At 53.2% G+C, this 25,543-nt stretch overlaps 1 protein-coding gene across 1 annotated transcript in view; it reads right to left on the minus strand.

Annotated features, from left to right (window-relative positions):
• The window catches only part of Lmf1 (lipase maturation factor 1), a 55,819-nt gene that overhangs the window by 16,439 nt on the left and 13,837 nt on the right, over positions 1-25,543 (minus strand). Inside the window, exons 4-5 of the mRNA XM_048333061.1 lie at positions 22,914-22,924; positions 7,982-8,130 (exon numbers count right to left, since the gene is read on the minus strand). Coding sequence (XP_048189018.1) covers positions 7,982-8,130; positions 22,914-22,924 — 160 coding nt within the window. The remainder of the gene's footprint in view (positions 1-7,981; positions 8,131-22,913; positions 22,925-25,543) is intronic.

The following is a 25,543-nucleotide window of genomic DNA, read 5'->3' on the forward strand; positions in this document are numbered from 1 at the left end:
ACTACCTACCCACCTTCCATCTATTCATCATCCCACCACCCACCCACCTTCCATCTACTCGTCATCTCACCACCCATCCTACCACCTTCGACCTACTCATAACTTCCACTATCCATCCACCTTCCACCTACTCATAATCTCTACTATCCATCCACCTACCATCTACTCATCATCCCACCACCCATCTACCTTCCATCTACTCATAACCCCAACCATCTATCCACCTTCCACCTACTCATCATCCCAACACCCAACTCCCACCTTCTCATCATTCTACCACCAGTCATGTTTGTCACCAACATCCATCCATTGTCCACTCATCATCTACTCACTCAGCCATCTACCCAGTATCTACCCACCATCCATCTACTAATCCATCACCCCCTCAACCCATCAATCCATCTATCTTTTCCTATCAGTGATGAGGCTCTAGGTTGACACTGTCAAGCTCAGGAAGGAAAATGGCCAGGCCAGGCAGTGCACAGATTACTGCTATGTGGTATGCAGAGGTTTCTGCAGCTGTCCAGCAAGTCATTCTGCACAGGGCAGGGCAGTGTAAAACCCAAACATGACCAGTACTAGACCGAGAACTCATAGCATGGAAATGGACTGGTAAGGTGGCAGGGAGGAGCCAGGGCCACACAGCGCAGGTGAGGTGGCAGAAGGAAGCTGGGCGCACATGGCAAGGGCGAGGTGGCAGAGCGGAGCAGCAGGGCCCCTGGGTGATGATATGCATACGTAGTCACCAATGCCTTAACAATCACAGGGGGTTGGGACACAGGAGTCAAGCTGGCTCCTGCAAGAACACATGTTGTCACGTGGGCTGCACAAGACATAGGAACTGCTGTCCGTGAGGGCCATGTCCTGCCTCTCTAGGTACTGCTGTCTCGGCTCACCATCTTCCCCCCTTGCCAGCACAGGGTGCCACGTGTGGCGCAGGGAGCCACGTGTGGCGCAGGGCTCTGAGCAGGGCTCCACGTCCCAGAGTGCTGCTATTTAAAACCTTGCTGGATGAGTTGCTCTGACAACCAGCCACCTCCTAGAACACAGTGAGCTTAGATCACCAAGCTTGAGGAATGGCAGCTAGCCACAGCCAGTGCACTGCACGTGTGCAGCTGTGTGAATATTGGGTCTGGACAGGTCAGGCATGCTGGCTGCCCACGATGGGAGGACACCTTTCCAGCAGAGACCCCATCTTGTCCCAGGTGGTAGAACTGCTGGCTTCTGAGGAAATGCACACACTGGACAGTGAAGCTCCGTGCCACAGAAGCCAGCACTGAACCTGCATTCCTCAGAATCGGGGAGCAAACCAGGAAAAGAAAAGACACTTAAAAACCTGAGGCATCTTTGGGGATGGAGGGTGCCCAGGGCGAGGTGGGGGATGGAGAGTGTGTGCTCTCGGCTGTGCTGCAGACATCAGATTTCCCACGGGTCCTTTCTCCCAGAGTAGTGTCAGAGAAACAAAAGCTTCTTTGAGCCCTTTCAACCCAAAATTAATTTTGAAAAAAAAATTGCAGATAGGTCCTAATATGCCAGATTCTAAGGGAGCCAGCTGACCTTCCACGGTCCTACTTGTAAAGAAGATGCCCAGCCTCGGTGTAGGTGGTGGTACAGATGAGCCTTCAAGGCTCCCAGAACTCAGAGCAGGCCTCAGGCACCAAGAGAAAGTTACCCCGATGCCCACATACAAGAACTTTTGACCCAAGGCTGTGAGGAGTAGCCAAGAGGAGTCTGAAAAATCCTTGGTTGCATTTGGGGCTCGGTGACTACTGAGGCACCCGAGGGTGCTGGGCCTGAGGACGTGGCTGAGGCCTGCCTGGGTCAGCCATGCGGGAGGCCTGCCGCTGGGGCCAGAGGTCAGGACGTCTAACCGAATTCCCATGATGCCTCCCAGTCGGCCCTCGAAGGCTCCAGAGGCCGGAAGAAAGCCCCCTTTCTTCAGTTCAGCCCACGCTAATGCAATAAAACAAATGAGGATGATTGCTCTCATTTTGGAGTGAGGATGCCCAGGACGTGGGCAAGGCGGGGCCGTTGTTTGATCCTGTCTGCTGAGGGATGTGCTGCATTCCCACATTTATTTCATTATATTTAATATGATTTTACGAGAGGCACTTTGAGGCTGAGGAGGAGCTTGGAGACAGGCAAGACCTTTTGTCTCTGTGAGCTTTTCTCACTCTTCTTGCTAATGGTGTCTCTTCCCTGCTCATTAACTGTTCAGTGCCACCCACAGTGCCAAGCCCGCCAAAGCCACAGCCTCCCAGAGCGCCTGGGAGCAGAAGTGGCTCGCTAGCATGGAGACTGCTTTTTTCTGGGGCATCCTGTCAGCGCGGCACTGGCCCACCTGTCCACACTGTTCACCCACTCACCACTGCAGCCCTCCCTGGACACTCTGGTCTCCTGTTGGGTCCAGTGGTCTGTGCTCTGCTCTGGGAGATCTACAATGCCTGAGAGATACAGGTGACATTCTACTTCTTACATTCTGGTGACAAGGGCCAAGGCCAGCCCCATAGTGTGCTGGACAAGCCTGCCTGGCCCCTTCTGCTGCCCGGATACCTGTGGTCAGATGTGGCCATCACCAGGAGGCACGTTGTGGCTGTGGCTTCCCCAGTAGCCTCATTGTAAGATGCAGATATGAGAGGGCTGCACTATGACCCACCTGACACAAAACACATGTCTGTGCAGTCCAGCATGCCCTGCTGTGGCTGCATAGCTGAGAAGGGGCCACAGAGCCTCTGGCTTCTATCCCCTGATGCTCAATTCCATGTTCTACTTGCTCCAAGTCAACCACTGTCCATTCCCATAACCCTGCCTGGCTCAGGCTGCCACCTGAAGGGATCCCATGCCAGAACCTCCCTAGGCCTGGCTGTGTGTGCACTGTGGCTCGGAGCTGTGCCCACACTTGATGCCCCACTGGGCAAGCTGGTCTGTTCTGTCTTCAGCATGCACACAGTCCCTCCCCACAGGAGACTGATTCCACCAGGGCTCTGGGGTGGCTGTAAGGACAAGGCCCTGGCCTCCAAGGGCACACTCCTGGGAGAGGAGCTGCTGGCCTGGAGCAGGTGCCAGGCCCCAGGAGCAGAGAACCCCACTGCCCACATACCACCAGCACTGGGTGCTGTGGCTTGGGGTGCTGTGGCTGTTGTATAGCCAGCATTTTGGTGGGTGCCAAGCAGTGTTTCCTGGCTTCTTCTCATGGTGAATCCTGGACCTTCTTCTACAAGTCATGTTAATCTTTTGTTCAAGCATCATGGTTGATAGCGTGCTCTGGCATTCATTTTTGGATCAGGTCAACATGCTGGGAGTTTTTAGTCCATGGCTTCCCTAGTGGTATTTTCATGACTTTTTTTTTTTTTGTCAGTCATAGGGCTTGAACTCAGGGCCTGGGCACTGTCCATGAGCTTTTCTTACTCAAGCTAGTGCTCTACCACTTGAAGCCACAGCTTCAGTTTTCTGGTGTTAATTGGAGATAAGAGTCTCAGGACTTTCTTGACGCAGATGGCTTTGAACCACTATCCTCAGATCTCAGCCTCCTGAGTAGCTAGTATTACAGGAGTGAGTTAGTGCCCGGCTTCATGACAAATTTAATATCAACAGCATAACTTATCTGTGCCCTGGATCTACCTCAATGTCATCAGCCACTCTCAGAAACCATGCTTCTGTCTCTATCTGTAAACCGGCTTCCCCCTCCATCTGGTTCAGTGCTTCGGCTGCCTGTCCATGTGTGCGGGTCTGGGGCTGGAGATATGTGTGACTCACAGGAGTCCATGTTCCTTTGCAAATCAGTTCTGTACTCATTATCCCTGAGGTCGGGCCTTGGTCTCTGCCTGGCTGGGACCACAGTCCTGTTTATGCTTCCCACTGTGGACAGGTGCACACCACACGACCAGATTGTTCTGCTGGGGTAGAGAACACATGGGCATGTTGACTGGGCTGGCCTTGACCTGTGACCTGCTGGGTCTCAGCCTGCTGAATAAGTACCCCAGTGAGCCACCGTTCAATGCTAGTTGTCTGTGCAGCAGTGTTGCATGCTGCCCTGGACTGGACCTGGACTGGGGTCTGCAGAGGACCTTTCAGGCTGTCAGCTGGAGAACAGGCATACACCATCATGATGCCACGCTTCTTCCACTGAGGTGGAGTCCCAGTAACTTCAAGATGACTGCTGGCCTAGAACTGTATCCTCCCAATCTCAGCCTCCCATGTAGCTAGGATGGCAGGTGCACACTGCCACACCAGATATTGGTTGAGACGGGGTCTCATGAACTTTTCTGCCTAGGCTGGCTCAAACCATAATCCATGTGTTCTCCTATTTTTTTCTATCTGTTGAGATAAAACTCTTCACGATTATTTTGGTTGCTACAGTGAAAGACATTAAATGATTTTCAACTGTTAAATCAACCTTGCATTCCCAAGATAAACCACATCTATTTTATAAACTGCTTTTTTTTGGGGGGGGGGGTACTGGTGATTGAACCCAGGATGTTGGTAGGCAAGCACTTTGCCACTGAACTACATCCCAGCCTGTAAATCACATTTTTTTTTTTTTGGCCAGTCCTGGGGCTTGAACTCAGGGCCTGAGCACTATCACTGGCTTCTTTTTGCTCAAGGCTAGCACTCTACCTCTTGAGCCATAGCGCCACTTCTGGCTTTTTCTGTTTATGTGTTGCTGAGGAATCGAACCCAGGGCTTCATGCATGCTAGGCAAGCACTCTACCACTAAGCCACATTCCCAGCCCAAATCACATCTTTTATACTGCCAGATTCGATTGGCCAATTTTCAAGCATTTTGCAGGATACTAAGGTCCAATTTTCTTTCCTGCAATGTCCTCACGGGGCCAGGTGTCACTGTCACAGGGGTCCAAGTTTGTGCAGGACTACCGTCACCTCCCCTTTACTGCTCACAGTTTACCACTGAAGCTATCGGGGCCAGGATTTTTTTGCCTAGAATGGTGTTCTATTTCAAATTCTATTTCTTTAGCAGATATGGGGCTGTCCAGATTTCCTGTTTCCTTTCTTCTCAGTTTTGGTTGCTGTGTTTTTTTCAAGGATGCTCAGCTGTCAAATCTGTGGCCCTAAAGCTCCTGTGAGAGGCCGCAAGTGCAGCGTCATCTGACACCACTAGAGACGACAATGACAAGTGTGCTCTCAGGGCTCGGCCCTGCACCTGGCTGAGGTGCCTGGCAGCTCCTGGTGCTGACCCAGGGCTACTGCTCCTATGGGTTTTATCTCTTCATTTCTAGTGCAGCTTTTTTTCTGAGTTAATGGCTGGGGCAGTCTGCACATAAGTTGGCTGTGTACTCTATCTGCTGGGTGTAGTAGCCAAATGTACACCAGTCAAGGTCCTGCCAACTAATAAGGAGGAACCTGCAACTGTGCAGAAGCTGCTCACCACTGCTTTCTGTGGCCTGCAGGCTGGGTCACCAAGCCACTAACAATTCTGCAGGCTTGTATTCTGTTCCTCCTTCCTCCTCCATGTGGTGCCTGCTTTTTGATGGAGCAATGACCTGCTACAGCCTGCAAATGTGTGTTTGCTGAGATCTGCTCACTTCATACTATTAAATTCTTTTTTTTTTTTTTTTTTTTGGCTAGTCCTGGGCCTTGGACTCAGGGCCTGAGCACTGTCCCTGGCTTCTTCCCGCTCAAGGCTAGCACTCTGCCACTTGAGCCACAGCGCCGCTTCTGGCCGTTTTCTGTATATGTGGTGCTGGGGAATCGAACCTAGGGCCTCGTGTATCCGAGGCAGGCACTCTTGCCACTAGGCTATATCCCCAGCCCATACTATTAAATTCTTAACTGTTAACATATAAAGTAAAAATAAAAGCGACACTAGGAGAAATGGTAGCATAGATATTAGGGCAAGAGGGGATTGTGGGACAGTAGACACTATAGACTCCACTGCAGACAATGTAGCTGCAGCAGAGCCACTGCCTAGAGCAGAACCCACAGTGTTCCCAGGAGCCCGCTGGCCAGGCCTCCTCCCCTCTCCCAACCACCGTGGATGACAGTTGTGTTCATGTTGCCATTTCTAAGTGCCCTCTCTTGATGCTCATGGGTTCTAGTGGGAGCTTGCAGAGAGCAGGGGCTGCCTGGCCCAGAGAAGCCTGTGCATACATCTTCCAGCAGAAGGCCGAGGGCTGGGGGAGGAGGCGCAGAAAGAGGTGGGACCCCAGGTTTCTGCTCTCTGGGGGGCATCACTGAAAGCAGCGCTCTCCCTCGGGTATTATCTAGGCCTGAGAATTCTGAGCAATAATGACACTGGCTCAATTCCCAGAACCTCTGCAATGGAGAGTGTGAACCCACCACACAGCACAGTTCATCAGGACAATGTAATCAAGGGCAGGCTGGCTCCAGAGCACACATGGAAAATCCATCCTCTGTCCGGGACAACACACAGCCCCAGACCAGGAGCCCAGCTCCACTGACAGTAGTGGGCAAAGAACACAAACTCCACCATATACTCGCTACCAAGACCAGTAAGGGAAGGGGGAAGGGCAGAGTATATTTGCAATGTGCAACTAGAAATCTATTAGTCACTGCTTACCATTTCTTAAGTGTGGCTGAAATAGATTGTACCTTAGCAGAAAACTAGGGGAAAGCATGGGGAAATGCACTCCAGGGGAGTGGCCGGGTCCAGTCAGGGTGCAAAGGTGCAGGGGGAGCATGAGGAAGGCACGTGACTGTGCTGTCTCTGCAGGCAAGGGAGTAGAGACCCTGCTAAGCCTCTGCCTTGCACAGGCGCAGTCTCAGAGTCCCCCCAGCTGTGAGATACAGGTACTAATGTCATGGGAGATGGAGCCAGGTACCAGGGCCATCCTGTCTTTCGAGCACACGGCTCAGCCTCTGATCACGCGACTCCTCCCTGTGAGCTCTCTGTGTAGGGCTATGTGGCTGCCATAGCCTGCCCTCCTTCCATAGGACATGGGTGCTGTCATGTCAGACCGACTGCAGACAGAATGGCCTGGTGACCTGGGGGCTGTGGTGACTTCTTGCAGCCTCCACCCCTGCTGGAGGCATTGCCTGCCTGGGACATGGAAGAAGGGCCAGCAGGGAGGCAAGCACATAGGGCAGAGAGGCAGGAGGTTGATGAAGGGCAGGGGCTACCCTTCGTCACATTGCTGGAGGACGGGGTCCCAGAAGGCAGGGGGCAGAGGACCAGCCTTGCCTCTGCTGGAGTCATAAGAAGGACACAAGCCCCCGTCCAACCGTAAGGGATGTCAGTACAGTCCCCTACTGTGGCTACCGAAGGTCAGGCACTTGCTCTCCCAGTCTGGTGCCCTCACATCACAGCTGTGGGCCTCTCCAACTCAGTCCAGGGGACCGACCCATGTTCTAGGCACATGAACTACCATCAGACTACACGCCCCAAAATGGTTTTGAGCGTCTCTCAGTGGTCCTGGGGCTTGGGTCAGGCTGATGGCAGAGGAGGCCGAGGGCCATGTCTGCAGCTGTACCACTCGTCCCAGCTCTTCTTGGCTCCCACTGAAACTACTACTATCCCACCCAAGACTGTCATGTAATTGCACCTTTTAGTGCACCTGGTAATTTATATCCAGCTGGCACGAACAGTCAATCAAATGTCATAAAAGAATGTGCTAATAATGACTTGCTGTCTCTCCCAGGCATCATGGTACCTTCAGCTTTTGGCACCAGAGCAGCCTGGTAGCTTCTCCACACAGCCAGCTTCTCCACACACCTCAACGGGCATTGCCTTCGCCACTCTGCTGAGGAGGCTGGTGGTGAAAGGACACCAATGGCTCCTCTCTCAGACTCCCTGAGAGACAGACCCAAAGTGGTGGCTGCTCCACAGTGGGCCCTGGAGCCACTGCATGTAGTGCTCAGAGCAGGCACCGAGAGGCAGAAAGCACAGCGGTCTGGTCAGGCCAGGCAGGGCAGCCTGGGTCAGCAAGGGGTACCCTGGACATCACCCCAGCCTGGCAGTGTTTTAGGACTGTCAGTTCCTGAACATAACAGAAGTTCCACTTACTGCTCCGAGCATGATCCTGAAAATCAGCCACCGGAAGCCCCAGAGGATGATGCGGGATGGCGGGGTGAACTCAGGCAGTCGGGACAAGGTCCAGAGAGGGCACAGAAAGATCCCCAGGAACCCTGTTTCCAGCAGCTGTGACTCCCACCCTACAGCAAGACAAGGAGAGGTGGTGACAGTGAGGTCAGCAGGAGCAAGGCCATGATGGCCCTCCCGTAGCCCAGTCCACTAGGCGAGGCCATGGCATGGCATGGCACAGAGACAGCACTGGCCAGGAACATAGCAAACAGGATGGAAGCAGAGTAGCCCAGTGTTTCAGTGACTGCACCGCAGAGCGGCCTGCCCTCCTGAGAGGCAAGCAGCACAAGTGCCACATCTGAGCCCACCTTGGATCTGCTGGTGGGTATTTGTGGGAAGTGGGGTTGTTTTTGGCAGTAGTAAGGTTTGAACCCTGGGGCTTGAGGTTTGTAGATGGGTGCTCTACCACTTGAGCTGTATCCGTAATCCCCTCCCTTGTGGAGCTTGAACTCAGGGCCTTGGTGCTGTGCCAGAGCTCTCTGGCTCAAGGCTAGTGCTCTACCACTTGAGCCACAGTCCCACTTTTGGTTTCTGAGAGGTTAATTGGAGATGAAGAGTCTCACAGGGACTTTTCTGCCACCTCAGCTTCCTAGTATCTAGGATTATAAGCGTGAGCCACCAGTGCCCTGCCCCTTTTAAAAATAGTTATATTATAAAGGTGATGTACATAGAGGTTACAGTTACATAGCCCTAGCCCTTCTTGGCTTTATTTTTTGAATTGTCTCACTTTTGGCCTGGTAGGCCTGTCCTGGGATTCTTCTGTTTACATTTCTTCCCTAGCTGGGATGGCGGGGACATGCCACCATCACCATACCTAGCTAGCTGCGATGGGGAATCTCACGAGCTTTTTGATGAGTCTGGCCTTGAACCACACTCCTCCTGAGAAGCTAGGATTACAGGCATGAGCCACCACAGCCACATAGGAGCCTATTGTTCATTAGGTCTACATGAAACAAGTTGAGCTTTGACTATTTCTCCCAGAGATGCATGCCAGTGCGGACATGGCACCATGCCCAGGGGCCCTCCGTTAGTGGGGGTGGAGGGGATAGAGCCTATTCTGGCCCAGCTGGGAAAGAGAATCCGAGGCAGGGACCCCTGGATCTGAGTGACCCCCCCCCCCCTTTCCCTAAGCATCCAGGACACTGGCTGCCCTACCCTTCCCCGGACATGTTCTCTCTGCTGGGACTGGCATGGAACACGAGGACCACAGTGAACCAGAGCCCATAAACTCAGGTGAGCACTGGCTCGGGGCAGCACAGGCAGCTCCCCACTGCTGCCACCAGCCTCACCAGGTTAGCATTCCAGGGCTCTTGGAGACCCCAGCCTGCTGCCGGGCTCTCAGAGGGTCTCTGATGGGGACCAGACAGTGCCCACACATGTGTGTGCAGGAACGGGGAGAAGCTAGGGGAATGAGAAAGCCCACGAGGGGAAGGGGGCAGAGGGGAACCCCTCCTGCTGTCCCTGTGACTACTCTATACAGTAGGCATCATCCTAAAACAAAGAGCATATGAAATAAGAGCTAATTAGTATTAGATCATAACACAAAGTATGAAATGGATATTTACAAGGCCACAGAACCACAGTAAAGGATTAAGTAGATAAACAGGCAGAGACACATGCCCTGGGGCCAAATTATCAAGCACTGATCCTTATCCTCCAGGGCCCACAGTGCCCTGCCCAGTCCTCCCACTGTGTGTGTGTGTGTGTGTGTGTGTGTGTGTGTGTGTGTGTGTGTGTGTGTGTGTGTGACCCCACAGTGGGCTGAGGTGAGACAGGTTCTCAGCATGTGCCTACCGCAGTATGCAGTGAGATGGGAGGTTTCACCACCAGGGCCTCTTCCTGGACCCACACCCATCTAATCATGAGAGGCACCCCCATACCCTGAACAGCACCCCCAGCTGCCAAGGTCACAAAGCTTTTGGGCGATGTACTCCCCAGAACCTGGAGTCTAACTGCCACCTCCTTCTGCACAGAGGTGGGTGCAGAATTGAAACCTGTAATGTGAGTGACACCAACCAAGGCAATGGACCCGCCGCAGCAGAACCCAGAACCTCAGCTAAGTGCCGTGAGGCGGGGTTGCAGGATGGGTGAGAATGGAGACAGCTTGTCTCCTGGAGTGGAGGGTGTATGGCTGGGGCTGTATGGTCATCCTGTGGCCTGGGGAGTGAGCAGAACATTCTCATCTTCCTGAGACAACTGCTGAGCCTGGAGCTGGGGGCCTGGGGTCTTCACAGTGGAAACCATCTCCATGGCCTCCAGCCCGGGCACGGCTGTGGCCCTGTCCTCCTGTCCTGGGGCACTGGGAAGGGAAGGGTGGCAGCCCCACCTGCTCCTGTTTTCGGCTGGGATCTGAGGAGTCCCAGCAGCTGCTCAGTGCACACAGGGAGGCCATTGTTCTCAGCTTCAGCATGGCGGAGGATGCATCCCCAGAAAAAATAAATAACCAGCATGCTGCCAGGGGCAGCTTCCACGGGCCAGGCACTGGTGGGTGTTCACTGCTTTTGTCCAGCACACCAGGTCCTCGTGGAGTGGGACGATGTGGAGAAGGCGCCTTCTGTGGGACACAGGGACTGGAGACTGAACAGACCTGGCCCAGGGCCATTCCCTGCACCGGGGCCTTTTGTCAGCTGAAAAGTTCAGCACCACTCACTGCCTGTGTCGACCTGGGGCCTTCTCTGGAGGGGACAAAGGTGTCTGGCTTTTGCTCTTCCACAAGGCCCTGTGGTCATAGGGGAAGACAGCGCAGAGCCCTGGCCTGGTGCCAGCATGTAGGCAGGGAGGCTAGGGCACGGGTTGGGGCTGACAGAGGGCAGGAGGAGGGGGCACTGGGTGGTCCCCGGCACCCTGGGTGGGTGGGGAGCTGGAGTCAGACCTGCCCTGGGCCCTTCACTCCTGGCTAGGCTCTGAGGCACCTGCTTTCAGAAAAAATAAAAAATGCAGAAGCGGGTGTCTTCCTTGTTCTTCCATTTGTGCACACTGAGAAGCAGTGCAACTCACTGCCACTGGAAGTGAGAAACCAAGTCACCATGCGCAGGGATGAATGTGCCTAGATACAGCAAGCAGTCAGAGGTGAGCTGCCTGGGCCCCATGGACAGACCATGCTGACACACACGAGTGATATTTGGGAAACAACACCAGAGCCAGAGTTGCTATGTCACAGACCAGACCCCTCTATCCAGAAGGAAAACAATTTCAACATCCAGAGCCCCAAGTCCCCCGATGGCTACTCTCAGAAGAAAACTGTAACCTGGTCTCATGAGCTTTGTTGAAACTATTTCAGCTACTTAGAAAGAATAATTAAGTGTAGCACAGATGGATCCTTCAAAAGTGACAGCCACCATCCACGTGAGAAACAGGAAATCCATTAGCTCTGCCGTTAAAAACAGGGAGAAGGGGGCAATGTGCTCCCCCCTGGCTGGCTGTCACTCTAGCACAGAGCCGTCCGCCCTCCCTCACCCCAGGGGCTTCTAATGATGGCCCTGGAGGGAGCCAGGAGCTTTTAAAAGTTTCCTTAATTTTTGTAGGTTATATTTTAGGTTGAGAAGTTAAGAAATAACATACCAAAATCTTGTTCTGCACTACTGCTAGCAGAAAAGAAGGGCTGTTGGCCTAACAAACACCATGGTGTCAGTACAGGCCATGACATCATGGAGGCCAGGTGAAAAGTGACCACTGCTGCCAGGTCTGCAGGGACAACCACAGCTGCCAGGCCCACAGGGACAACCACCACCACTGGTTCTAGGGAGTGCAGTAGCTATGCCTCAGTGAGTCGGAGCCCTCCACACAACTGCCTGCATTACTTGGAAGTGGACTGTCACTGTCTCAGACACCACACACAGATGCCAGGCTGCCCCGTGGTGACCTCATTCATCAAGTGCCACCGAGGAGCACCATGGGCACACTGTTCAGAGGCCTGTCCAGGCTGGCCCCCACAGGTGGCCACCTAAGGCTTCCCCACCCAGTAGACTCAGTGCCTGTCCTCATATCTGGGACTGCCCATGGTGGGGCACAAGAGGGACTGACCCAAAGCGATTCCTGAGGAAAGGTCTGCTACTATGGCTTCTCCCTCAGGCCCTGCTCGCTCCCCTCATGTCTGGAGACCACTACCGTGGACAGCTGGGGGCCCGGCTACTCACAGGAGCCCCCTCCATACCGTGGGCCTCCCTGGTCACATCCTAAGAACAAGTCCTGGTCTGGGAATGTGGCTTTAATGGTAGACTGATTGCCTAAGATGCATGATTCCTCAGAACCACATAAACAGAAAAGGCCAGAAGTGATGCTGTGGCTCAAGTGGTAGGGCGCTAGCCTTGAGCAAAAGCAGCTCAGAGACAGTGCCCAGGCCCTGAGTTCAAACTCCAGGACTGGCAAAAGTAACAACAAAAAACCAGTCCTATGAGGATGGCTGACTACTACTCAGTCCATGAGAAATACAGCCTGATGAAGGGTAGGTGAGCCATGGAAGTCAGAATTTAAAGCAGAAATTAGACAGAAAAGGAGAGCTCATTTTCCTTTTTGCAGTACTGGGTTTTGAACTCAGAGCCTGTGCTGGCAGGCTGGCACTCTACCACTGAGCCATGCCTCTAGCCTGACCCTCCCCACCCTCTCATTTTCTTGAGATAATGATGTTTCAACTTTTCTGCCTGGTCTGGCCTTGAAGAGAGATCCTCCTAACTCTTAACTTCCCAGGTAGCTATGTTTACAGGCAGGAAAAACCGGCACCCAGCTGGGAAAGCATTTTCTAGTGTATAGATGCTTCTGGAAGAGCTGGCTAAAGGCTTCACGCTTTAAATATAATTACAGCAATTATATGCTTCCGATCCTGAAGTCTTTAGTAAATTGTTAATATGTATTTTAAGGATGTCCTTGGGCACTGCATAGACAGGAAGTGACCTCTACAACCTATGTGCCCTCACTGTGACCCCCATAGCCGATAGGTCCCAGCGCCTGTCACGGTGCTGGTTAATGCTCGGTTGCTATGACAACCAGACTTCCGGCCTGGTGTCCCCTGCTGCTCAGACCCCTGCAGGTGTCACCAGCCAGCCTGGAAACAGGATCTGCAGTGGGAACCCCGGCAGCTTTACAGTCTCTGGACAAACATGGAAATGCTTCCCCCGGACGGAAATTAGACTTAGAGACAGAGATTTTCTAAGATTAATGTATTCCAAATATTTAACATACATCACACTGAAAGGGCACAGAGCACAGAGCATTCCTGCTCTTGTTTCTTTCTTTCTTTCTTTTTTTTTTTTTTTTTTGGCCAGTCCTGGGGCTTGGACTCAGGGCCTGAGCACTGTCCCTGGCTTCTTCCCGCTCAAGGCTAGCACTCTGACACTTGAGCCACAGTGCCACTTCTGCCATTTTCTGTCTATGTGGTGCTGGGGAATTGAACCCAGGGCCTCATGTATACGAGGCAAGCACTCTTGCCACTAGGCCATATCCCCAGCCCCCTGCTCTTGTTTCTTGTGTGTGGAAATGACCTGCGGCTTGCCCAGCCTCAAGCGACAGGCACAACCCTAAGGAAGTGCTGGCATGCCAGCCCCAGAAGCCACTGCCCAGGACAGGACTCCACGCAGCAGGGGCACTGCCAGGACAGGACTCCACACAGGCACTCCAGGGGCACTGCCCACCCGGGCCTCACAGCCTCCATGAGGATGGGACTCCACGCAGGCATTCAAGGGGCACTGCCCACCCGGGCCTCACAGCCTCTGTGAGGACAGGACTCTACACAGGCGCTCCCCACCCAGGCCTTTGAACACTCAGAAGTGCAACATATGTGAGTGAGGAGAAATGTAATGCACTTTAGGCTTAAGCTCAGCTGACACAACGTTTAACTGGCAATGTGGACCTGGCACCTGTGTGCAGCACAGGTCCAGACCCTGATGGCCAGTCACCTTGGGCAGCACCCACACAAGTGCCTGTGAGGTGTGTGATATCCAGAGTGAGCACAGGCAGATGCTCACCTCTGCGTGCAGGGGCAGACCCTGTGCCCCTGAAGGGCTCCTGGGCCTGCAGAGCCAGTGGCAGCCCCATGCAATAGAAATGGGGTGTCCAACCACCCAGACAATTTCACACACAGCACTTGCAGGTTTTCCTGGGTCCTCCCCATATTTGATGGCCTGACTTGTCCTGCCTGGGTTTAACATGTCCAGGTACCATGTGAACTTCTATGTGCCGGAAACAGTGCGGGAGTCAGTATGCCTAGAAGAGGGTAGACATCATCCACCACCTCCACACAAGTCCACATCAGAGGCTACACCAGGGTGACTGGGGACATGCTGCTCTTCCCTCTCTCCAACCCCTGCAGTGCCCTCACCTGAGAAAAGTGGGGCATTACTAGTGCTGCTGAGAGGTTACTAGTGAGAGCACAGCTGGCTGGGGCCAGGGATCCGCTGACGGGCTGGGGATCTGCTGAGGGGCCGGGGATCTACTGAGGGGGGGCTGGAGATCTACTGAGGGGCTGGGGATCCACTGAGGGGCAGGGGATCTACTTGGGGGGGGCTGAAATCTACTGAGGGGCAGGGATCTACTGAGGGGCTAGAGATCTAATGAAGGGCTAGGGTTCTGCTAAGGGGCTAGGGATCCGCTGAGGGGCAGGGAAAGGGCAGCGACCCAGAGCACCACTGCCTGGGGACCATATACACATGGAGACGGCCACGCACACCCTGAAATGGGAGGAACCCCCTCAGCCATCTTGCAGTGTGAGGTAGCATGAGGCTTGAGAGTCTGAGGGACTCACGAGACAGAGCTAGCCTAAAGGGGAGAGGAGGGGCAGGCCCAGGAGCAATGTGAGAAAGGCTCATATCCTGGGGGACTGGTAGGGTGGGAGCACCAGCCATGTGCTCCTGGTAAGGCATGTGGGTGAGGGCAATGTAGAGAAGGGCTGGCACAGAATGTGGGTGAGGGTGGTGTGGGGAAGGGCTGCCACACACACTGTGCACACATGTGGGTGAGGGCAGTGTGGGGAAGGGCTGTAACACACACTTGTGCACAGCTTGTGGGGAAAGGTGGTATGGGGAAAGGATGCCACACACTTGTTTGTGCACAACATGTGGGTGAGGGCAGTGTGGAGAAGGGCTGCCATGCATATTTGTGCACAGCTTGTGGGTGAGGATGGTGTGGGGAAGGGCTTCCATGTGCACCTGGCACAGCACGTGGGTGAGGGCGGTGTGTGGAAGGGCTATGCACACTTGAGACGCATTAGCACCATCTAAACTACACTGTGCCAGTCTCCTCCCACAACCCCACGCATGAGACTGCTATTGTGACACCATGGAGTTCAGCCTCCCCCTCTAAAACTTCTGTTTTAAAACATCAAAGTTTTCATACAATCCTGGCATGAAGATGTGTGCTGGGCAGCCCCCGCCTCTTCCTGCCCCCTTGTGGTGCAGAGGCCGGGTGCAATGGCACTGCATTGCCAGAGAGGCCTGGAAGACAGGTGGTCTGGGGGCACACGGCTGGTGCTACAGGTGCCAGGCAGGTTGGCGGCTGTGCATCACCACTGGTGTACAACCCCGGTGATGGGACTCTGCACCGTGTGGTGTGCACAGGCATCGGGGGTGGGAATCTGTACCTCATGGTGTCCATAGGTGGCTGGCTGCCTGTACTGGGCCAGGAAGAGGGGGCTCCAGCTCACCAGGACCCCTCTGGTGTCTTCCCATGCACAAGTGGACAATGACTCCTCTAAGAACATTGTTCTAGGCCACAGGAGGGAAGGAGGCTGCTCAGGAGAACATAGCTGTTGATGCTGAGTCTTGTACCCAGCATGGAAAGGCCCTGTCCCTGTGGGCTACAGGATCCTTGTGGTACAGAGGGACAAAATAGTCAGTGGAACCCAATGTGGCAGACACAGAGAAGCTGTGAACAGAAATCTTCATGATGTGGAAAAGGGAACAAATGAATTGTTTGATTCTGTTTTCTTAAGATCATGGTTCAAAGCCAGCCCATGCAGGAAAATCTGTGAGACTTTTTTTTTTTTTTGGCCAGTCCTGGGGCTTGGACTCAGGGCCTGAGCACTGTCTCTGGCTTCTTTTTGCTCAAGGCTAGTACTCTACCACTTTGAGTCACAGTGCCACATCTGGCTTTTTCTATTTATGTGGTGCTGAGGAACTAAACCCAGAGCTTCATGTATACGAGGTGAGCACTTTACCACTAGGCCATATTCCTAGCCCCCCTGGCTTCCTTTTGCTCAAGGCTAGTACTCTACCACTTGAGCCACAGTGCCACTTCTGGCTTTTTCTGTATATGTGGTGCTGAGGAATTAACCCAGGGCTTCATGCAAGCACTGTACCACGAGGCTATGTTCCAAGCCCCCTGTGAGACTCTTATTTCCAATTAATCACCAGCAAACCAGAAGTGGATCTGTGGTTCAAAGTGGTAGAACACTAGCCTTGAGTGTAAGAGCTCAGGGACAGCACCCAGACCCTGACTTCAAGCCCCATGACTGACAAAAATGAAGTTGGAAGTGGAGGTATGGTTCAAGTGGTAGAGGGCCAGCCTTGAACAAAAAACAAAACAAAACTTAGAAACAGCACCCAGGCCCTGAGATCAAGTTGCAGTACTAACTGGGAGACAGACAGAGACAGAGAGAGGGAGAAAAAGGTTAAATATTTGCACCACACAATTTGGAGTCAATTGGTGAAACATGACTAGAAATGAAAAAAGTTATACCACAAAAGAAGAGACAACTATTAACTACAGGAAAAACAAAATTTGATAGAAAAAAAATTATCCTAGTTCACTATTTGGTTCGGGAGGTGACACCTTAGGAGAGGCGCAATAACTCAAGCCATAATCAATCAAAACTGGTTCTGCCTACAAGGCAGATAGCCTGTCACTCACAGTGGGGGAGTGGACGACACTGCCTACAGGTTCACACCAAGTATAAACCTGACCGACAGTTTTATGTGCACAGTGCCAGTGGAGATGAAGGGGCTTCCTAGAGAGCAGGGTTTGGGGTGAGGAGATAGCTCTGCTTTGATTTTGGCGGTTCTGGGGTTTAAATGTGGCACTTGCTGGCAGGCCTCATCACTGAGCCATGCCTCCAGCCCTGTACTTCCCGGTTACTTAGGCACTGACCTATTTGAGACTTCTCACTGTAGCTAGGATAACAGGCACAGTGCCACGTCCACTCTTTGTTGAAATGGGGTCTCAATGACGACAGAGTCTTCAGGCTGACCAGGAACTGTGGGCCTTCCAACCACAGCTTCCCAAGTAGCCTGGATTACAGGTGTGAGCCACTGCACTCAGCTTGTATTGCTGCTTTGCACAAACCAGGCAGTATAATTAGGCCAATCCCTGCACAAGTCTAGTGTTTTTTTTTTTTGCCAGTCCTGGGCCTTGGACTCAGGGCCTGAGCACTGTCCCTGGTTTCTTTTTGCTCAAGGCTAGCACTCTGCCACTTGAGCCACAGCGCCACTTCTGGCCGTTTTCTATATATGTGGTGCTGGGGAATTGAACCCAGGGCTTCATGTATATAAAGCAGGTGCTCCTGGCACTAGGCCATATTCCCAGCCCCTAGCTTTTCTTTTTTAATAATGAAAAACACAATTTGGGGCAGGGTATGTAACTCCATGGTAAGAGTGCTCGTCTAGCACCTGCATGGACCTGGGCTCTCCTGCCAGCAACACACGAAAAATTAAGCAGAATAAAGGAATACTCTCTAAGCCATTGTCTAGCTAAAGTTCAAAGAAGCCTGAAGTTGATCAACTAAAGGCAGTTTATAAACCTGAAGACAGCAAGGGCATCAGTGCCAAGGGTCACAGCCCACCCACCTCATGACCAGCCGCTGAGTGGCTGGGGTCTCAGCTGGCAGGGTGGGATGGGGACAGGGACAGGGGGCAGTGGTCACCTGTGAGGACATGGTCACTCCCAGAGAACAAAGTAAATGAATTGTGCTGTCAGCTCAGGACACAGGAGAACAAGAAATTCCTTCTCCCCCTGGAGGAAGCGGCACTCCACAAGCAGTAAAAATTAAGTTAGAATGCAGTTTCAAAAAGTCTGAGGGTCAGAGGTTAGCGGCACTGCACAAATAAAGAGTAAAAATAAACACAAGTTAAAATATTAGAAAATCTGGGACTGGGACTGTGGCTTAGTGGTAGAGTGCTTGCCTAGCATTCATGAAGCCCTGGGTTCAATTCCTCAGTAGCACATAAAAACAAAAAGCCGAAGTGGCACTGTGGTTCAAGTGGTAGAGAGCTAGCCTTGAGCACAGAGAAGCTCAGGGACAGTGCCCAGGCCCTGAGTTCAAAGCCCCAGGACATGGACACATGGACACACACACACACACACACACACACACACACACACACACACACACACACACACACACTAGAAAATTTGGTAAATAGAACTAGGCTTAGAGGAGCATCAGAGGAGCTACCCTGTGACCACTGTTCTGTCCGGGATGAGGGGAGGCAGTGGGGACGGTGGGTACTAAGCAGAACTAGGAGTGTGCTTCTAGTAAGACCCTCATGGCAGGGATTCAGCAGAGGCTACTCCTCTGCCCAGCTGACCCCATAGTGAGAATAAGGAGGGGACCACCTTCCTTATGTGCAGGGGCCGTGCCGGTGCCACATGCAGGGACCACGAGCCAAGCATCCCTCCTCTCCAGTGTAGTACTGATGAAACCAGGCTGAAGCTCAGCCAGAGGACTGAGGATTGGAGTGGAGAGGCGGCAAGAAGGCACCCAGCACTCCAGAGCCCTCTTGGCAAGGGAGGAAAGCAGGCAGAGGAGAGGCCCCAAGCAGCACAGCACTAGTGATCATGTGACTAAGGAAAGGCAGACTTTCAATACATCTTCTGGGTTCAACTCAGTGTCAGCACAATTGCTAGGCGGAGAGGGAAACGCATGTCAGGCCTCCTAGGTGTCAGCATTTAGAATGACTGGAGAGCCATTTCACAGCCAGTACACCACATGTGACCCCATGTCATGGCACCAGGCCACCATGTAATGCTCCCAACCACGTGGCTGGACACCAGAGAGCCAGTGTTCCCCTGGCAGGGCGAGAGGCTCCATGGGGGCTTGAAATGACACTGTGGGGAGCTGAGGATATCGCAGGGCTGAGTTAACAGAGGACCCCAGGAAGGAGGCATGGGCTGGGCCTGTGGGTGACAGCCTGGCAGCTGGGCGAGGCCATGTCTGGCCACTGAGGCTGCCTGTGAGTACAAGCATACTTTAATGAAGGAAACTGCTTTCGTGGATGTGGAGGCTGGGAAGAGAATGGTGGACTGTACTGGGAGCAGTGGACATGGGTGCTGGCCTCGCGCAGCCCAGCATGGAGGTGGGCAGGTCTGGAAGCTGTTTGGTGGGACCTGCTGGGCGGGTGGCTGGACTAATGGCTTCCTGCAGGCACTCTTTGCTCCAGCATTAATGAGTCTTAATAAAAACTTCCAATTGAGCCAGTAAAACCCTCATTAAGCTGTTTTAAAGCATGAATTTAAGAGCAGCCAGGGTAAAGGGTCACATGGAGCATTTAATTCACACCGGCTGGTGGGAGGTGCTGCTGCCTAAGGCAAACACCCAGGGGTTCAAGCATCCCAGGAAGAAAACACCCCAGGCAGCCTGGGCCTGCCAAGGACAGCCCAGAGGGCAGACCAACAAGGGGAGGGAAGAATGGAGCTCCCTAAACCCAAGGAGACTCCAAGCACTAGGACAAAGGACAGAATTCAAAACCCACCCCCAGCATACATGTCCTGCCACAAGACCTGGCCCTGCACAGGGCTGGCCCTGCCTCCCAACTCACTTACCCAGTCCTGGGCTGCCTTCCCACGCTGCCTGCATTTGCAGGGAGTGTAGAGACCCTCGGCAGTGCAGCAGGTGGGCAGCAGGCCCCAAGGCCCAAGGCGGTCCTCGGTGACCTGAGCGTGTGATCATGTCAGGCATCTAAGCAGCTTTGAGAAGTGGTTCTTCCACCACCACCGCCCCTCTTCAGAGTAGGGTAAACTGAGCATTTATCAGTGGAGGTTCTTATTAAAATGAAGGCATCTGAATCCTCAGGCCCTAATGTGTCTACTTTGACCCTGTAAGCCTGCAGGGGTGCTATGCATCCCAGATGCTGGTGTCTTACACCTATAATCCCAGCTATCTGGAAGGCTGAGATCCAGAGGCTAGCCTGGGCAGAGAACTTCTCAGGACCCTTCTGAATTGGGAGCAGTGACACGCAACATTGCCTCCAGCCTACCCCACCCCCACCCCCACCCAGGCCAGCTGTATGGGAGGCTGGGATCAGGAGGGTCCCAGTTCCAGGCCAGCCCTGACAGAAAAGCCTAGGAGAGCTCATTTTAATGGAAGAAGCTGGCGTGGTGGCACCCTGCCAGCCAGACACAGTGGGAAGCAGAGTAGGAAGATCATGGTTCAAGCACACACCCAGCCAGGGAGCAAGACTTTACCTCAAGGAATAACCAGCACAAAAATGGGCTGGAAGCATGGCTGAGCAGCAGCGTGTACACCAAGCAAGGACAAGGCCCTGAGTTTGAACCCCAGTACCAGTAAAAAGGAAACATGGCAATAGTTTTCCTATGAAGGAATGTTCCCCAGGTACAGGATCTGGAATCCTTGCTCCAGACTCCACAGCTCCCTTACCCTTGGCTGCCCCAGCTTCCATCTTGGCAGGCTCCACCTCGGACTTCAGTGCAGGGAAGGGGGTTGGGGTGTGTGTGTGTATCTGCTGAGCCTGGTGTGATTCCTGGGACAAACAGTCTACACACATGCAGCCTTGCCTCCCTCCACCACCACCAACCTCCACCCAGGGGTCAGGCAGAGATGGCGGGAGCACACACCTCCACTGTCCACAGACCACTCAGAGGAGGGGCCCACACTGCCCAGGGCCACCAAATCAAAGATCCCAAAGGACTCAGAAAATGCACTAAAGCACTTCCAAAGCCCTGGGAGAATTCCAGTCTCCTCCTGAAGGCCCCCACCAAAAAAATCCAAGAACTGAGCTGGAAGAGGCCTGTGTGCCCAGCAGGGTGGCCTATGAGGACCCCTGGCAGGTCTCCCTGCCCCGTCACAGCCCTGGGACTGGATGGCCACCCCACTGGCCTCCCCCGTGGCTCAGGCCTGAGTGGGAGCCTGGGAGTGATACCTGACAGGAAGCTTGGGGATGAGATGCTGAATCAATCTTAGGCACAAGGCCAGGGCCTCTGTGTGCAAACCTTGCTCACTGCACACAGAGCCCACACGCTTGCTCCCCCAGGGCTAGCGGCAGACTGGGAGCCCCATGGGGGTCTGCAGCCATGATGGGCAGCAGTGCATGCTGGGAGGGCACTGCCAGGAGCTGCACTGACATGGAAGAACAGGGGCCCTAGTGCTCAGCCTGGTGGTACCCTCCATTTTCTCTACAAGAAGCAGGAGTTCTGAAAGGACACACTGCCCACTGGAAACAGGAAGTGGTCAGCACCACAGGGCATGAGCAAATCACTCCAGAGGCTCTGACTCTGAATTCAGGTTACCCAGAGCTGCTGGCACCGCTCAGCAAGCCTGGCTTCCCACAGAGGAGGCAGGCCACAACCAGTGCATCTTCTTGTGCCCAGGAAAATACAACTGTACCCACCTCTCAACTCTTCTGAGATCATACCTGTCCTGAACACACAGCTCGAATACTGGCAAGGAATAAGCCAGTTCCAAGGCTGCCACAACTGAGCAGGACCTTATCTTAAGACAGTCGAAAACTGTGTTAGAAAAATGTGGTCATGGGGCTGGGAATATGGCCTAGTGGTAGAGTGCTCACCTAGCATACATGAAGCCCTGGGTTCGATTCCTCAGTACCACATACACAGAAAAAGCTGGAAGTGGCACCGTGGCTCAAGTGGTAGAGTGCTAGCCTTGAGCAAAAAGAAGCTCAGGGACAGTGCCCAGGCTCTGAGTTCAAGCCCCAGGACTGGCAAAAGAAATTTTTAAACCACAACAACAAAAAACCCAAACCCATATATAACCAGCAGCTAGCGCTCTGGACATGCAGCAGTGGAGGTTCAACATATTTCAAGGTTTTGACTGCTGAGGGGTGCATGTCAGGGGACACTGTCCACAACCTAGCACCCCAGCCCCCCAGACAGACACAACAACTGAATTAAACTGAGATGAGAAGCGGTGCCCGCTGGGAGACTTCAGTTCCTGTAGACACCTGGAAGGAGCTAGAGAAGGAAAGTCATCTGCTCCTTCACCTGAAGGCAGACACCACCGCTCCCTAACCCTGCTCTCATCCCCGGGACACCAAGGGTGAAGGGGACACCCCCACTCCCTAACACTGCCCTCACCCCCAGGACACCAAGGGCAAAGGGGACACCACCACTCTCTAGCCCTGCCTTCACCATCACAGCTCCAAGTGATGCCTGTAGCATGTGCTTGGTGTGCCTCATCATGCCAGCCAGACTGCCTCACCCCTCCCCAGCACACAGCTTGGGAAGGCTGGAGTGGGGCCAGTGAGGCTGTGGGGTTGTGGGGGCCCACTGAAAGAACACTGCTGTCTTAGGCCTGCCCTGTCATCTGCTCCAGCTGCTCCACCAGCGTGGATTGGGGACCCAAGCCGAACAAGCCGGCACACCTGGTGACCCTCCTCCTTGGCCACAGGCATGGGACACACAGGCCCGCACAGGCACTGCCACCAGTGTGGACTGGGTTCCTGAACCACACAAGCCAGCATGCCCTGTGACCCTCCTCTGTGGCCACCTCCCAGGCACTGACCTCATGGCTCCTTGCCACCAGAGCTGCCTGTAATACACACAGGAGGTTGTAGAACCTCCCAGAGCCATCTGGAAGGCTGAAACAGGCTCTCCACATGGGAATGCCGGACACAGGAAAGAGATACATACCCCATATAGAAACTCGTGCAGATTTTCCTAAAGGTTTTTCACTTACCAAAAGAATACCTGAAAAACAAAAGAAGAAAACTGCATTACAATTTTTTCTTGCTTTGGCAAAATTCCTAAGCTAAGCCATGGCCTCTCTCCACTACACGAGGCCCATCACATGAGCCCAGGACTCGGGTCCACAGGAGTGCCGCCTAGTAGGCGGCAAGGGCACACTCTGCCCCACGAGTCCTTGCCCTGCAGAGCCCAAGTAGGGAAAGTACTTCCATTGGATGTGGATCCCAAAGCTTGAAGGGACTCCACTAGCTTGACACTAGACAAGGGACCTTAAGTCACAGGAATTCGGTGGGCTCTGCTTCCCCTTTCCAGCAACTGGAAGCTCTCCTCCCCAGTGATCCCCCTCACTGGGACCCCATCCAAATGATGATGCTGGTGACCAGGTGGCTATGCCTCCGTGACCCACATCACACCTTCTAGAACAATGATGGACATGGCATGAGGACAGCAAACATCAACAGGAGCATTCCTGCAGGATCTCAGGACAGACAGACTCCTCACTCTGCCCAGGCCAGACCTCTAAGCAGGCCCACCCCTGGCTTCAGGAATGGTGTCTTGCCCTCTCTGCCACACATCAGCACCCAATGGGTAAGGCTGACACAGACAACAATGTGAAGAGCCCTGAAATGCCACAAGGAGTGAGAAGCCAGGCCCAAAGTCCCTGTGACAATCACACAAAATGTCTGGAGCAGGTGATCCCACAGACAGAAGCACAAGTGGTTGCCAGGGACCGGGACAGCTTGACAGCTGAGTGCAGGGTAATTCTTTTGAGTGATAAGAATGTTTTTATGGGCTGGGAATGTGGCTTGGCTTAGTGGTAGAGTGCTTGCCTAGCATGCATGAAGCCCTGGGTTCGATTCCTCAGTATCACATGAACAGAAAAAGCTAAAAGTGGAGCTTTAGCTCAAGTAGTAGAGCAATAGCTTTGAGCAAAAGAAGCTCAGGGACAGTGCCCAGGTGTTCCAGGGTTGTGAATATAGAAACCACTGACTTACATGCACACACCAAATGCTTCAATATTATGATATGTGAATTATAACTTAATAAGGACATAAAGGGAGTAACTGTTGTTTAACAATGTAGGAATGAAAGGAAAGGTCTGAGATTTCCCAGGAACCCACCATGTGGGGTAGGCAGGACTTCTGGGGAGGAGAGGGACAAGGATCACATGACCTTACAGGTGAACTGACACATTCACAGTTGTGGGGATGCTGGCTGCATACGTAGAGGGGGGTCCCCGATTGACCCTCCCCTCCTCCTGTCCTGGGGCCGTATGGCCAGAAGCCACTCCTATGCCTTCTGGGTCTGGAACCGGAAGGAGTAGTTCAGGCTCGGCCTGCCTCCTGGCTCCATCTCGGGTCCACGTGGATGCCTTCAAGATGGCTCCACTGGAGCCCAGGGGCAGTCCTATTGGGGCATGACATCAGCTTGTGGGGGGAGTCCCAGGATGCCACTCTTGCTGAGACAGCCCGGCTCAGCCAATTAGCCAAGTCCTTCCCTTCCCGCCTCCATCACCGTAATAAATCCTTCTCCCTGCCCTCTGGGCGGCTGAGACCCATTCAACCATCAAGGTGTCTCCCTGATGTCTCTCTTCCTGCCGCTGCTCCTGACACGTGAGGGGAGGGGGTGGAGGGGGGTGGAGGGGAGGCGTCGGCAACCTTTCCTCAATTTAGCGTAATCCATGAGAGTAAGCTTTTGCCTTCTGCTGGCGGAAGACAAGGCCGAGTGCTCTTTGATAGTTTTTGGGGTTCAGGCATTTTCCCCAGGAGGTAGGGGAAAAGGGGTCCTCAGAGGCCCCGACACACAGTTGCTAGACAAGCCCTGGGTACACATACTCTACTTCTGAACACACCTCTGTAACATTCCATAAAACCTTTTAACAGCCTGCCTAACTTTGGAAACAGTCCTACCCAATCAATTCTCCCAATGAATAACCTTGCTGTACACAGAGAGGAAAGTGGTTGACGTCTGAAACCCATTAAGAGCAGAAAACAGTTGATTTTTGTTGTTGTTTGCTTTTTATTATTTTAATCATGCCAGTACTGGGGCTTGAATTCAGGGCCTTGAGCTTTTGCTTAGCTTTTTCATTCCAAGCTGATGTTCTACAACTTGAGGTAGAGCTCCACTTCTGGCTTTTTGCTGGTTAGTTGGAGATAAGAGTCTCACAGATAGATCTGCCTGGGCTGGCTTCAAACCACAATCCTCAGATCTCAGCCACCTGAGAAATTAAGATTACAGGCGCGAGCCACCAGAACCCAGTTAACTTTCATAGCTTTTGCTTTTTTTTCTTTTGCAGCTGGAATTTATTTAATAGACATTGGAGTTATTCTAAGGATTTTCTGTTTTGTTCTTTAAGGGAAGTCATGGCCTTCCTTACCCTAAGGGGTCTCTCTGTCTCTGCACTGTACCTGTGAGGGGGTGCTCCTGGCCAGATGATGTCTGTGCAGAGGAGGACCCCTGAGTCCTGCTGAGTCTGGTACCTCAAGCCTGCTGTTCCATCCAGCCTGGCCTGCACCACCCCTCCCCTCCCCCATGCTTCCTTCTAATGACCCTGCTGCTGGGAATGTGGATAAATCATAACACAGCAAAGCTGTGAGCTAAAGCAGTAGGCTCCGTTTCTAA

This window comes from Perognathus longimembris, chromosome 23, assembly GCF_023159225.1.
Source record: "Perognathus longimembris pacificus isolate PPM17 chromosome 23, ASM2315922v1, whole genome shotgun sequence".
Classification (NCBI taxonomy): Eukaryota; Metazoa; Chordata; class Mammalia; order Rodentia; family Heteromyidae; genus Perognathus; species Perognathus longimembris.